At 40.5% G+C, this 15,785-nt stretch overlaps 1 protein-coding gene across 4 annotated transcripts; it reads right to left on the bottom strand.

Annotated features, from left to right (window-relative positions):
• Positions 1–271: 271 nt before the first annotated feature.
• On the bottom strand, positions 272–15,753 carry WDR53 (WD repeat domain 53). Of its 4 annotated transcripts, XM_044255152.1 has the most exons (4): positions 15,705–15,732; positions 8,482–8,977; positions 722–896; positions 272–601 (listed from the first exon to the last, which is right to left on the bottom strand). In XM_044255152.1, exons 2-4 carry the CDS (start codon positions 8,959–8,961, stop codon positions 300–302), a joined length of 957 nt encoding a protein of 318 aa, XP_044111087.1. In that variant the 5' UTR covers positions 8,962–8,977; positions 15,705–15,732; the 3' UTR covers positions 272–299. The 4 variants fall into 4 exon arrangements, with proteins under 4 accessions (XP_044111087.1, XP_044111085.1, XP_044111086.1 ...); XM_044255150.1 differs by having other exon boundaries at positions 272–896; XM_044255151.1 differs by lacking the exon at positions 15,705–15,732 and adding an exon at positions 13,901–13,926 and having other exon boundaries at positions 272–896.
• Positions 15,754–15,785: the final 32 nt, after the last annotated feature.

Below are 15,785 nucleotides of genomic sequence, written 5' to 3'. Positions count from 1 at the left end.
TACTATGGCAATAAAATGAGAGAAATCACCCACATCATGGATTTGGAAGAAATGAAACATGTAAAATGGCTGGTATAATATGGCCATTACACAGTGAATATTCTCCTCCCTCAAATTTTAATATGTCACTTACTATATAAAGTATTACCCAATTATCTTTCATTCAGATGCCTTATAATTTATACGATGGAAAAGTACTATTCCACATATGACAAACATTAAGAATGACAAAAATGAACCTCAGGATTTTTTTTAAACTATAAAAAGTTGATGCGGTTTTTCAAATGATTTTATTGGATTTAAAATTCCTTTAAGGGATATACAGATATACAACTAGTTTGATCAGCTACTAATATATTTTGGTATCCCTTTATTCTTGTACTTAAGAGCCAGTTCACTTTTTCTCCGTGTTCAATACTTAGCTTTGGTAAAATTTTGCCATGTTCTTCTTCATCTGCTGGAGCATGATGAGTGTTTCCACCCTGCTTCGTATAAGATGCTCTCTTAGTTTTCTTCCTGTGAGTAGGTTTCGTAGGACTCTTCTGTTTTTTTTCAACTTCACTGCTTACATCCCACAACATTATCTTCCCATCATTCCCTCCTGTAAGCAGCAAATAGGATTCTGGCAGAAAGCAGACCTGGGATACTCCCAAAGAATGGCCCTTAAATCCCAATTCTTGTTCACACTTAACTCCCATCACCCTAAAGATTCGAACCTTACCATCTTCTGCACCACAGCTAAAAATATTACCACATGATGCCACAGACACGGAGTGGGCTAAAGCAGGGTTTAAAAGCTGACCAGGCGATTGTGGGCTTTCCATTTCTTCTGCTTCATCTTCCTGCAAATTTGTAATCCAGAGTGGCCGTGATTTCTGAAGGTTCCATAGCATTACCTTTAAATAAGAGGGAGTTATGCAAACAGAGATTTAGCCATTTTGCTCAATTACCATGCTTATTCCACTTCTAATAAAGTCACCAAAGTAGTCTCATAATAATTACTATAACACAGGTCCAGCAATATTAAATTTTTAAAAATTCACATAGCACTATAATATGCCAGGGGAATGCTACCCTGGTGCCAAAACCAGGATGCCAGTGGTCAGTGAGGTAGAATTTAGAAAACAAGATCCTAAATAACTTGTGATTAACAACCCCATTAAAGTGCAATCCACATTCTTAAGCAATTGCCAGTTTAAGTCATTGTACCCTTATCTCTGCAAGTAAAATGGAAGAGTATGAAATGTATTTAATTTTTAAAAATACTTTATTTATTTGACAGAGAGAGAAAGCACAAGTAGGGGGATCGGCAGAGGGAGAGGGAGAAGACGACTTCCCTCTGAGCAGGGAAAACGACGTGGGGCTTGATCCCGGGCGGTGGGATCATGACTTAAGCTGAAGGCAGATGCTTAACCGACTGAGCCATCTAGGCACCCTGAAGCCATCCGGGCACCCTGAAGTCATTAATGAATAATGAGATTTATTAATTTTAGCCTATGCCAGTTGCAAGTCAAAAAGCCTGTCAAGTTAAATAAATGAAATCTGGAACGCTTTCTCTTTCCTTTCACATTACTTAAATTACCCATCTTAGGGGCGCCTGGGTGGCTCAGTGGGTTAAAGCCTCTGACTTCGGCTGAGGTCATGATCCCAGGGTCCTGGGATTGAGCCCCGCATCGGGCTCTCTGCTCCGCAGGAAGCCTGCTTCCTCCTCTCTCTGCCTGCCTCTCTGCCTACTTGTGATCTCTCTCTCTCTCTGTCAAATAAATAAATAAATAAATAATCTTTTTTTAAAAAAATTACCTATCTTAGGGGCTTACCTCAAGTCCCTATCCCTCTAGGATGTCTTTTCTAACTATTCCAGCTTACTTCTCTCCCATATTTAATTTCTATGCTATTTACCAACATATACTACTAGCTCGTCAGTTTCCTGAGATTTAATTCTTCTTTTTTAAAAAATTTAAGTAGACTTCATGCCCAGTATGGGGCAGGAACTCATTACCCCAAGATCAAGAGTCACATACTCCACTGCTAAGCCAGCCAGGAGCCCTGAGATTTAATTCTTCTTTGCTAATATCTAGCACAATGCCCGGAAAAGCAGAAGTTCCATACTTGTCTGTTGGTTAATTTGACATCCTGATACATGCAGGTTTTTTGTTGTTTCATACTATGATTTTGGATCTACTAAATTGATTTAAATGAAAGGCTAACTAAAACCTGTATAAAACGAAATAAAAAGCTTTGTGAATTGATTTTACTCTATAATCTAGTGATGCATTTTATTCCCACAGCAACTAATCTGAAAAGGAGAATATTCTTTATATTTCAGAGAATAGACAGCCTTATTTTACCATCTAATATCTTTTAAAAATATTTTGTTTATTTATTTGAGAGAAAAAGTGCACGTGCAAGTGGGGAGAGGGGAAAAAGGGAGAGAGAGAAAAAAAGAAAGAGAATCTCGAGCAGGCTACACACCGAGTGCAGAGCCCAACGTTGGGCTCCATCCTTAGACCCTGAGGTCATGACCTGAACTGAAACCAAGAGTCAGATGCTTAATAACTGACTGAGCCACCCAGGCGCCCCATATTTTACCAACTAGTATTAGCTCATAATTATGAGTCACAATTTAAATGGACACTAGAATAAGCATGACCATGTTCAGTCAAAAGCACAGATCTGAACTGACAAGATTACTACTGCTGGGATGCCTGGGTGGCTCTGTCAGTTAAGTGACTGCCTTCGGCTCAGGTCATGATCCCTGCGTCCTGGGATTAAGTCCCAAGTCAGACTCCCTGCTCAGCAGGGCGTCTGCTTCTCCCTCTGCCTCTGCAGCTAACCCCCTACTTGTGTTCTCTCTTTCTGACAAATAAATTTTTTTTTTTAAAGATTACTACTGCTGATGATACTAACAATTTGGTTTTCTTTTGACAGTAACTTCCCTCAGCTTAGCCTTCCAAAAGAAGTGACATCCAGTAACACTTATATTGTTTCTATCAAGGAAAGCACTGAACCCTTCTGGATTAGATTTATAACATTATACTAAGTAGCCAGCAGTTGCTATTTGACTGAAGACAGAATACTAAAAAAAATCAAAATTAATGAAAGTAAAATAAAGAAATATCAGAAACTATAACAAAGATGAACAAGTACTAAAATGTAAGGTGGAGGGGTGCCTGGGTGGCTCAGTCATTAAGCATCTGCCTCTGGCTCAGGTCATGATCCCAGGGTCCTGGGATTGAGCCCTGCATTGGGCTCCCTGCTTGGTGGGGAACCTGCTTCTCTCTTTCACTCCCCCCTGCTTATGTTCCCTTCTCTTGCTGTGTCTCTCTGTCAAATAAAGAAACAAAATCTTTAAAAATGTAATGTGAAACAGGGCGCCTGGGTGGCTCAGTGAGTTGGGCCTCTGCCTTCGGCTCAGGTCATGATCTCGGGGTCCTGGGATCGGGTCCCGCATCGGGCTCTCTCCTTAGCAGGGAGCCTGCTTCCTCCTCTTTCTCTCTCTCAATCTGCCTACTTGTGATCTCTCTGTCAAATAAATAAAATCTTTTAAAAAAAATGTAATGTGAAATAATCTCTATAAAAAAGTCTAAACACAAGGAAGACAGACATTTCAGAATCTGCTAGCTTGAATGTCTTGGCAGGTATCCCCAAGTCTTTCTTGCACAGTCCTGCGTTGATGCCTGGATTATATTTTCTGTCCTTGTAAGACATCTAAACAAGAACGATACCCAGAGTGTTTTCAGCAGCTTACACATTTTTTTGTATTTACTGAAATCATCTAATTGTAGTAATAGTCATCTCAGATTCTACCAATCCAAGAATCATTTCCAAATACTAAAGATTCCAGACTGTTCCTGCCTGGACATTCTCTATACCACCACTTTACTCTTCCTAACTGCTGAATATTCTAAGGTGTTTCACAATTTCTCAACCACTGGTTCCAGCGGTGTCACCCTAAGAAGGAAAGCAAGAGATACTGAAAGAAATGAATTCAAAAGTTTGGGGTTTATGATCCTACAAAATGTCAGAGGAGGAGAAAGTAGACAACTGGCAAACGTTCAGAAGTGAAAGCAATCACATCAGTAAGACTCCACTCATGAATTGCTCCTCCCACAAAAACATTTCTTTCCACACGGAAGAATTATCTTCAAGGAAAAAAAAGCCTCTTTTATCAGCCTGATCCTTAAGTGCTGGTACTAGCGATCTTTCAAACTCCAGAAAGAACACTAACCTTTGAATCATTTATTTTCAGATGTGGAAAGGAAGGGCAAAAAAATCAATGTTTATGCGACAGAAATATAGGATGTCTTAAATTTCCAAAGGTCTTTACAAGAGAAAACTATTTGAGTGGTGGCTACCCATGTATTTATTTAATGTTATTCTTTTTTTTTTTAAATTTTTATTATTTTTTAAGATTTTAAAAATTTATTTTATTTTATTATTTTTTTTTAATATTTTATTTATTTATTTATTTGAGAGATAGACAGTGAGAGAGAGCATGAGCAAGGAGAAGGTCAGAGAGCGAAGCAGACTCCCCATGGAGCTGGGAGCCTGATGTGGGACTCGATCCCGGGACTCTGGGATCATGACCTGAGCCGAAGGCAGTCGTCCAACCAACTGAGCCACCCAGGCGTCCCTAAAAATTTATTTGACAGAGATCACAAGTAGGCAGAGAGGCAGGCAGAGAGAGAGGAGGAAGCAGGCTCCCAGATGAGCAGAGAGTCCGATGCGGGGCTCAATCCCAGGACTCTGAGATCATGACCTGAGCCGAAGGCAGAGGCTTAACCCACTGAGCCACCCAGGCGCCCCTAATGTTATTCTTATATTTAACCATTTTATATTTTATTTTATTTTTTAAAAGATTTTATTTATTTATTTGACAGACAGAGATCACAGTAGGCAGAGATGAAGGCAGAGTGAGAGAGAGGAGGAAGCAGGCTCCCTGCTGAGCAGAGAGCCCGATGCGGGACTCGATCCCAGGACCCTGAGATCATGTCCCGAGCCGAAGGCAGAGGCTTTAACCCACTGAGCCACCCAGGCACCCCATATTTTATATTTTATAGCTACTTAATAAATATTAAGCAGTCTCAAATTTTTTTTTTAAAGATTTTATTTATTTGACAGGGAGAAAGACAGCGAGAGAGGGAATACAGGCAGGGGAGTGCGAGAGGGAGAGGCAGGCTCCCCCGCAGGAGCAGGGAGCCAGACTTGGGGCTCAATCCCAGGACCCTAGAATCATTACCTGAGCCAAAGGCAGCCGCCTAACTGACTGACCCACCCATGTACCCCTCAAATGTCTTAATAAACCACTTTAAGTTCCCTGCCCCTTTAAGTGTGCTTGCTTAATTATTTAAACCTATCTAGATTGAAAGATATAATTTTTATAATTTCTATAATAACAAAGATAGTTACAATGAACGTATCTACTATGTGTGGCAATAATTCAATTCCTGCCTTGAGATAAAATATTTGTTCAGAGAGAAAGCGATCCCAAAATTAACCTGATAAGAATTCCCTTCCACTACTGTATGTATATTCTTTTTAAAAAAGATTTTATTTGTTTATTTGACAGATCACAAGTAGGCAGAAAGGAAGGCAGAGAGAGAGGGGGAAGCAGGCTCCCTACTGAGCAGGGAGCCTGATGGGGGGCTCGATCCCAAGACCCTGGGATCATGACCTGAGCCAAAGGTAGAGGCTTTAACCCACTGAGCCACCCAGGTGCCCCTGTATCTACATTTTTGGACCCTTCCATAGGCTGGCTATTCTTAAAGTTTAGAATAATACTAGATAGCCAGGTTTTAAGAAGTAAACTGTGGAATATATTTACAGTTTCAACTTCAGATAAGGAAAGTAATTTCCTAAAAGCATAGTTGAGCTGTCTTACCACTGTTGGTATAGCACAACCCAATGCAGAAATTAATCTACAGTGACATTTTAGTAAGTCCTGGGAGTCAAATCATCTAAATCTCCTTCTCACAAAATACTTATATCCTATACTGTCCTCTAGCAGCTGCCCTGCCACTATAACTTCTCTCCTAGAACTGGAGGCAAAATATAAATTCTGGATGCCCATTTCTTATGCAATGTGAAAAGTATATAGGTTATTTTTGCACACTGAATTGTTTACTGCTATGCCTAGTAAGTTAATGAACCAGTGACTGACAACTGGTATTAAGCTGAAGAATGAAAGAATGAGGGGCTCCTGGATGGCTCAGTGGGTTAAAGCCTCTACCTTTGGCTCAGGTCATGATCCCAGAGTCCTGGGATCACATTTTAAGTAAGACAGTTCTTTACTGTTTAGGGACTGTTCCAGCACTTTAAGACACTCCCTGATTCTGCCTACTAAATACCAGTAGCTTGGGGGAGGGTAATGGCAGTAATTATAAAAATAACAAGTAGCCTCATTTTCTTCTGACTTTTGAGTGGGTGCAGAGGGTAGAGAAGGGAACAGTAAATGTTGTTGGCCACAAAGACAGACAGATCTTTGATGCTATTAATGGAATCACAGAGTCTTGAAAGATAACTGGACACAGTTAAGGATGTAGATTAAATGCCTACAACAGTGCAGGGCACACAGGGCACACAATGGTTTTTTTCTAGAACTCACCTGTTCCCAAACCAAGAACTTTTTCTACTACATTACACATGATATCCTGCTTGATACCGCTGATATCACAGAAAAAACATACAGGCTTTGGAGCCAGAGAGAATGAAGATTGGAATCTCAATTCAGGCAGCTATGTGGACACTTATTTTAAACCTCAGTCTCATTTCTAAAAAAGAAATAGTAACTACCAGGGTGTGATTAGAGTGAAGACTAATATATGTAAAGCTGACAAGTACTAAGTGCTCACCAAAGAGAAGTCATGATGATTCTCACTCCAGTGATACAAGATTTACTTTTAAGAAGTATATCTGCTTTGAGAAAACTCAAGCTATTGGGGGCAGAGGGGGAGCTTTCTTTTATTAAACCAAAATCTGGGGGCACCTGGGTGGTTCAGTTGGTTAAATGTCTGCTTTTGGCTTGGGTCATGAACCCAGGGTCCTGGAATGAAGCTTGGCAGGGATCTGCTTCTCCCTCTCCTCCCTGCTTGGCTCCCTCTCTCTCTCAAAAAAATAAAATCTTAACAAACAAACAAACAAATAAACCCGAAATCTGCTTCGATAGGACTTCTATTTAGTCTAGCACATTCTACTTTTACCTCTCATGAAAACCAAGAATTAAACACTTCCATTTCCCCCACAAAATGGAGTTTCCAGATACATCTACTCTCCTGAAGGCTTTCTTCTGAATTTGGTCTAACTTGTGATATTCCTTTCAAACTCAATGAATGCAATGCTCTGATCTTGGTCACCAATACACAATACTTCAATAGATGTACCACAGAATTTTAAAGTAAAAACAAAAAAAATCCTTATTAAAAAAAAAAGTTTCTATAGAGTGGGTGATAAAGTCTGCCTTTAGCATGCTCTTTTCTTTAAAAAGATATTTAGTATCAAATATTTGAATTAACAAAACAGGAAACAACATGTGTTGGAGAGGATGTGGAGAAAGGGGAACCCTCTTACACTGTTGGTGGGAATGCAGGTTGGTGCAGCCTCTTTGGAGAACAGTGTGGAGATTCCTCAAGAAATTAAAAATAGAGCTTCCCTATGACCCTGCAATTGCACTCCTGGGTATTTACCCCAAAGACACAGATGTCGTGAAAAGAAGGGCCATCTGTACCCCAATGTTTATAGCAGCAATGGCCACAGTCGCCAAACTATGGAAAGAACCAAGATGCCCTTCAACGGATGAATGGCTAAGGAAGATGTGGTCCATATACACTATGGAGTATTATGCCTCCATCAGAAAGGATGAATACCCAACTTTTGTAGCAACATGGACGGGACTGGAAGAGATTATGCTGAGTGAAATAAGTCAAGCAGAGAGAGTCAATTATCATATGGTTTCACTTATTTGCGGAGCATAACAAATAGCATGGAGGACAAGGGGCGTTAGAGAGGAGAAGGGAATTTGGGTAAATTGGAAGGGGAGGTGAACCATGAGAGACTATGGACTCTGAAAAACAATCTGAGGGGTTTGAAGTGGCGGGGGGGGTGGGAGGTTGGGGTACCAGGTGGTGGGTATTATAGAGGGCACGGCTTGCATGGAGCACTGGGTGTGGTGAAAAAATAATGAATAATGTTTTTCTGAAAATAAATAAATTGGAAAAAAAAAGAATCAAATATTTGAATTCTCAGAGTTTATGACTCTCAGGTATAGAGAAAGGAAAGCTAAAGAATAAATGATTACTTTGTGAATGAAACCTACTAGGCTTTGTCAAGTTAGCATTAAAAATGCAGTAGAAGTAAGGCTAATGGTTCATACATAGAAAAGACATGTCAGTAGAGAATAGAAAAAGCAAAGATTTACTTAGCCTGATCAGTAATCTGATCATTCCTAATTTAGAAATTATCCAAGTACTCTCTGCAAAGCATTACCTGCATATCCAGTCCACATGATACCAGGCTCTGAGGCCTTTGAGGCCGAAAAGCTACAGAGGAACAGATATTGGAATGTCTCTTCAGTGATCTGCTAACTTTCTTATTTTCCAAGTCTAGGATTTTAATTGACCCGGAGTCATCAGCAGAAGCCAGCAGGTTTTCAGTGTCATTCAAGGAGAGGCAATTGATTTCTTCTTCATTCACATGAAAATGGTCCACGGAACCTTTGAGGGACCGGACATCCAGTAAGCTAATGGTCTCTCCGTGTGAGGCATAGAGCTTGGTGGGGCAGGAGGGAGAGAACAAGACACTGGTAACATCATCAGCTCCTTGGAAGCGTGTATGTCCTAAAGGAGTCCCATCTTCACCCCAAGCCATGAGATCACCACCCTCTGCTCCAGAAGCCACTAGCCCTTCTTGACTTGCATTCAGGCAGAGAATAGGAGAAGAATGTCCACCAGTCCATTTGACAGCCATTATGGCCCAGGAGACCCTGAGAGGAGGGGGAAAAACTACAATCTCTTATTTAAGATCCTGATGGTAGCAGACAAATGCAATATGCAGCATTTCATTTAAATATTTTTTAAAAGACATCTAAAAAAAACTTAATTTAAAAAAAAAGACATTTGAAGATCAAGTCTACAAAAGCCTAGCTGGGACACAGGATCATGGGGCCCCTGGCTGGCACATGCATAAACAGGCTTTCTCTGTAATCAGGGTCCCAGGCAAACCTGGTCTTCCAGTATTTGATGTGGGGCCCACACAAGAATAAACATTATAGGGGGACCTGGGTAGCTCAGTCGGTTAAGTGTATGCCCTCCACTCAGGTCACGATCCTGGGGTCCTGGAATTGAGCCCCGTGTCGGGTTCCCTGCCCAGCGGGGCCTGCTTCTCCCTTTCCCTCTACACCCCAATTCATTCTCTACCCCTCTTGAAATAAATAAATCTTAAAACAAACAAACAAACAAATATTATATACTTAAACTAAGAAAATACTTTTTTAAAGGAGATCTGCTCAGGGCGCCTGGGTGGCTCAGTGGGTTAAGCCTCTGCCTTCGTCTCAGGTCATGATCTCAGGGTTCTGGGATAGAGCCCTGCATCAGGCTCTCTGCTCAGCAGGGAGCCTGCTTCCCCCTCTCTCTGCCTGCCTCTCTGCCCAATTAATGATCTCTGTCTGCCAAATAAATAAATAAAATATTTTTTAAAAAAGAGAGAGAGCTGCTCAATCATTAGGTTATATCTTTTATCTGAATGTTTTAGAGAATAGATTCTCTGGGTTTGAATATATCTACTATATATTATTAGCTGAGTGACTTTGGGCAAGTTACTGAACTTCTCTGTGATTCATTTTCCTTCTTTATAAAATTGGGGTGGTAATAATAATAGCACCATTTTATAGGATCATAGAAAAGTAAATAAAATATGTAAAGCACATATAATAGTGCTTGGTACGTGAGTGCTCAACAAATATTACCATTATCACTTTTTTTTAAAGTAATCTCTACACCCAACGTGGGGCTTGAACCCACAACCCGAGATCAAGAGTGGCAAGCTCCATCAACTGAGCCAGTCAGATGCCCCTCACTTTTCCCAGTTTTATTAGGCTGGTCAAAGTGGCATCTTAGATCTACACCAATGGTGCTCAAAGTATAGCCTCCAGACTGTGAGCATCACCTAGGAACTTAGAAATTGCCCAATACCACCCTAGACCAACTGAACCAGAAATACTGGGGTTGGGGCCCAGCCATGTGTTTTAACAAGCCCTCCAGGTGATGCTGAGGTATGCTAAAATTTGAGAATACTACACCAATAATCATCCAGGGAAATGGTTAAAAAAAGACCCTTGGGTTTTTACCACCAGAGACTAATTCAGTACATTATTTAACTTTATTCTCAAGACAACCCTTCTGTTTAGTATTATTCCATTTTAAAGATAATAAAACTTGAGTTTCAGAAGTGTTAAATAATTTGATCAAAGTCACCTGGCCTTTAAGATTTGTCCATGGGACCCGATATAAAGGGATCCCAAATTTTTATTTTATTGAAGATTTTATTTATTTATTTGACAGCGAGAGAGAGCAGGAGAGCACAGCAGGGGAGTGGCATAGGGAGAAGCAGGGAGCCTGATGTGGGGCTTGATCCCAGGACCCTGGGATGATGACCCGAGCCAAAGGCAGTTGCTTAACCAACTGAGCCTCCCAGGCGTCCCTGGCTCCCTAATTTTTGAATAACGAAGATCGTCTTCTAACAATTCCACTGGCAATAGTTGCTTTTTTTTGTTAAGATTTTATTTATTTATTTGACAGATAGAGATCACAGGTAGGCAGAGAGGCAGGCAGAGAGAGAGGAGGAAGCAGGCTCCCTGCCAAGCAGAGAGCCCGATGTGGGGCTAGATCCCAAGACCCTGGGATCATGACCTGAGCTGAAGGCAGAAGCTTTAACCCACTAAGCCACCCAGGAACCCCTTAACAATAGTTTTCAACTTCAGTATTCTCTGAAAGTACAGAAAATAAACAAAAGTCACAAATAATTCATTACTGCTTTTTAAAATTTTATTTTTAAAGATTTAGTGAGTGGTGTGCTCATACAAGCAGGGGGAGGGGAAAGCGGAGAGGGAGGGAGAGGCAGGCTCCCTGTTGAGCAAAGAGCTTGATGCCCTGCTCCCTGGCTTGCCAACCTGGATGGAAGGCAGACTCTTAAAGGACTGAGCCACAAGGGACCCCTCATCATGGCTTTTAAATGTACTCATGTATTTTTACTATTTTTTATTAAAGTTTATTTATTTATTTATCTCTTCACCCAACATGGGGCTCAAATTCATAACCCTGAGATCAAGAGTCACATGCTCTACTGAATAAGCCAGCCAGGTACCCCATACTCACGTATTTTTAATTTTCTTATCACCCGCTTACACTTAACAGTAGTGCTTATGTGCAAAATTTAGAATCCTGATACACTAGGCACCCCGGATTTATACAATGAAATTGCCACATAAGAGTACCCTGCCTCAATTGCCTGTTGGGTAAATCAAAAAAGGAAATAAGGGCAATTTATGTAACTCTAAATGTTCAGACAAAAAGAAGCAAACAAATCTACCTGAACAAATTTAATGTTTAATTTCACAAGCCAAGGGAGAATTTCTCTACTGAGAAACTGCCATAGCTGCTTTCATATTTTCAGATATGACACCTGAATTCAATCCAATTGTACAGATAAATTTCCTAATATTGTTTTAAAAAATAATTTAAAATACTGGCAATCTGCCTAAAGTTTCTATTCCTGACACAAAGCTTACTTCCTCCCATTTTTAGGCACTCACACATACACAAAATAACTAGACTGCTAAAAAAAACCTTTCAGTAATCAAAGTAACAGAGCGGTGGGGGGAGTAACAGAAACATGGTCACAAAATCATATATAGCAATTTTCATAAAGAGGACAAAATGGGAAAGACAAAAAGATACTTTATTTCAGCAGAAGCACTGAATTAGAGTACAGAGGAAACTAATTAGAGACCAAAGCAAGTAAGTTTTAAAGGAGAGGTTTGGAGAGGAAATGACTCAGAGAGAGGTAAAGACAGGGAACTCTAGTGGTTTGATTTTTGCTGACAAGTAATGGAACAGAAGTTAAATAATTTTCTACCAAAAAAATAGTTAAATAATTTTCTACCATAAAAAACTTGTGCCAAATGCTCAAGATAAGCCAAGAAAAAAGAACACTTAGCACAATTTAAAATGAAAGGTATTAATATTTAGGCTTAGGGACTGTCATCTGTGGTGACTACTCATTTGTCAGATAATAGAGACAACATACTACCTTAAAATATGAAATTTGTAGTAACCATTGAAAATGCCACTTCAGGGGGGGTGGGAGGTTGGGGTACCAGGTGGTGGGTATTACAGAGGGCACGGCTTGCATGGAGCACTGGGTGTGGTGAAAAAATAATGAATACTGTTTTTCTGAAAATAAATAAATTGGAGAGAAAAAAAAAAAAGAAAATGCCACTTCAACTACAAATAATTTTGTTTAGGGGCACCTGGGTGGCTCAGTTGGTTAAGAGGCTGCCTTTGGCTCAGGTCATGATCCCAGTGTCCTGGGATGGAGCCCCGCATTAGGCTCCCCGCTCAGCGGGAAGCCTGCTTCTCTCTCTCCCACTACCCCTGCTTGTGCTCCCTCTCTCACTGTGTCTTGCTCTGTCAAATAAATAAATAAAATATTAAAAAACAAAAAACAAATAATTTTGTTTAACTCTTTTCTTTAGAGATCTGATCATGTATTTCCTACATTAGTTTTAGTTTTTCTACAGTGAAACAACTTTAAAGTCCGGAAGTCTGCCCTCTACAGCTTTAGGATTTTATGTGTATAGAGGTTTTGGATCCCTGCTGGGATTTTAGGTTTTATCTATGACAAGAATGAAACAGGGCTTCTAGTACTTCTATTTCTCCATCACATTTTCTACCCACAGGGGATCTAAATACATGCTGACTATCAGACAAAGTATATTTCTTCTAAATATAATTTTTTTAAAGGAAACGATTAACTCAATTTTAAAGACACATTTGGTTAAGCTCACCCCAAGTGTGAGGAATTAGGCAATAAATGGGTTTTGTACTTAAAGGAATTATTATAGATAAGAACACTGTTGCCGTAAATTCTTCCATAATGGAAGCAGTAATATCTACCTATTAATCTCACAAGAACAAGGTCAGCTCTACCTTAACCTCTTAAACAAATTAAACTTCTAATCTCTACATCATATGGGTAATATTTACTGATCACTAATCTAGTTAGAAAAATAAAAATAGAGACCTATTAGCTTAAGCAGACTATTAATCACTGAGTCAACCAGAGCCCCCCAAATCACGTTTCCTTAGTCTACAAAATTATTGTTATTACTTAAAACACACCCAAAAACCACAGTCAAAAAGTATTAACAATAGACTGCTGTGGTAGAAGGCAGCGGGAAAAAAAATATAATTAAATCTGAGTTAAAGGAAAACTCTTTCAGAAATGATTTGTCAAGCCACTGTTTCTTGTTTTTCTCTTACTAGGACTGGAATGCCTACCAGAAGTAGGTAGTGCCACTATTTCCATATTCAGGTATCAGGTCAACAAGTTTCTCTTCTCATAGGTAAGGTCTAAGGGTAATGTCTAAAGCACAGCAAGTAATCATGTCCTGCTGTGAATGACTCTAATTAGATAATAGATTCCTTCAACACCTATGAGATCATAGAGAGGGCAGGGAAAGGTGGGGTATCTTGAGAGCAGTTTTAGAAAGGGTAGAGGACAAAGATGGAAGTTCTGAACAGTCAGTCAGAGGGCAAGAGGGTACTAAAAATTGGGGAGGGGCAAGGTCAGGAGGGCGATTTGTAGAAAGAAAAGGACTTAGTCATAAAGAAAATCTTTTCCAGGGCACCTGAGTGGCTCAGTCGGTTAGGCATCTGACTCTTGACCTCAGCTCAGGTCTTCATCTCCAGGTGGTGAGTTCAAACCTTCATGGGGATCCACACTGAGTATGGAGCTTATTTAGAAAAAAAAATTTTTTTAGGGGCGCCTGGGTGGCTCAGTGGGTTAAACCTCTGCCTTCGGTTCAAGTCATGATCTCAGGGTCCTGATCTCAGGATCCTGGGATTGAGCCCCACATCCGGCTCTCTGCTCAGCAGGGAGCCTGCTTCCCCACCCCTTTCCCCGCCTGCCTCTCTACCTATATGTGATTTCTGTCTGTCAAATAAATAAATAAAATCTTTAAATTTATTTTTAAAAAAAAGAAAGAAAGGGGCGCCTGGGTGGCTCAGTGGGTTAAGCCGCTGCCTTCGGCTCAGGTCACGATCTCGGGGTCCTGGTATCGAGTCCCGCATCGGGCTCTCTGCTTGGCGGGGAGCCTGCTTCCTCCTCTCTCTCTGCCTGCCTCTCTGCCTACTTGTAATCTCTCTCTGTCAAATAAATAAATAAAATCTTTAAAAAAAAAAAAAGAAAGAAAGAAAAAAATTTTTAAAAGAAATCTAAGTGCCTTCTCAGACAAAATTGGACCTCCTTCCTTGGATGTCTTACAGTTCAAAGTTGAAAATGAATAATGAATAAAACTTCCTAGCCTGAGATTACAGTACCATTCAAATAATATCAAATAATATCACTATCACTATAGTAAATATAAGCCAACTTTTCTTCACATGTGTAGGGTTTTCCAAAGTTGGTCTTGATGTGGAGAAGCTGGATAGCGACCAAAATGATTGAAGGCCTATGGCATCAGCACTAGTAAGGAAAGAATCTGGGATACTAAGCTGGGAGAAAAAAACAAAACAAAACAAAACAAACAAACATCCGGGATGAAGGGACTAGCAAATAATAATTAAACACCATTTACCATAGAGTAGAGAAGGCAGTTGCTGTTCTTTTGTTTTTAATGGTGAACTAGAAATGTATTATACACAGCAGGGGAACTACTTAAAAGATTTCTTACTACATAAAGGCAAGACCGTGGAGTTCACTACTAAGGGAATCTGTGAGCCCTCAGAGTTGTTTTGAGAGTTATATAAAACCCGAGTAAAGGACCCTACCACAGTGCCTTGTTCACATGATGGGGCACTAAACATTCTTTAAAACCTGTCAGAAAACTTCTGGTCACTTAGGAAAATGCAGTATGACCAAATGCGTAAATTCTTTCACTTCCAAGATGTCATCTATAATTACAGCCTCCACATCATTCTCCCTTTTGGAATGCCTAATTATATAAAAACACGCTGCCTTGATCCGCCTACTAATCGGGTTAGTAGAAAAGACTGGGAAAGGCTGCATTTTGTCCAAAAGAATGGAGCACTTAATCAGCAATTACACGGCACTATGAGGCTATACAAACATTTGGGCGGGGGTAGGGGAAGATGCAAATGACAACCTTACTTGCTAAATATACGATATTCGGATTAAGTAGATGTTCTGATTAAGTACACTACCAATAAAGAACAAAAGGGTCTGACCAGGAGAAGACGACCTCAGCTGCTAAAAGTAAAGAAAGAAGATCCAATTCAAGCCGAAGGTGGAAAGCTAGGAACTGGCTAGCAAAACGAGGGAAGTTTCATGCGTTAGGTTGGAGCCTGAGGCAGGGATCTGACACAGGGAAACCTCACAGGGAAAGGGGCCCAGGAAGGCGGACGCGAGACCACTAGATCAAAAAGGAAAAGGCACCGGAGGACAGCCACAAAACCGCAGCGCTAGCCTCATACCTGCGCTTCCCGCTTCCCTCCTCGGCGCCTCGCGATGACCTCACCCGTGAGCGCCCAATCCCATGTAGGATTGGGCGCCGG

Source organism: Neovison vison, chromosome 6, assembly GCF_020171115.1.
Source record: "Neovison vison isolate M4711 chromosome 6, ASM_NN_V1, whole genome shotgun sequence".
Classification (NCBI taxonomy): Eukaryota; Metazoa; Chordata; class Mammalia; order Carnivora; family Mustelidae; genus Neogale; species Neogale vison.
This window is presented reverse-complemented; position numbering and strand designations above follow the sequence as displayed.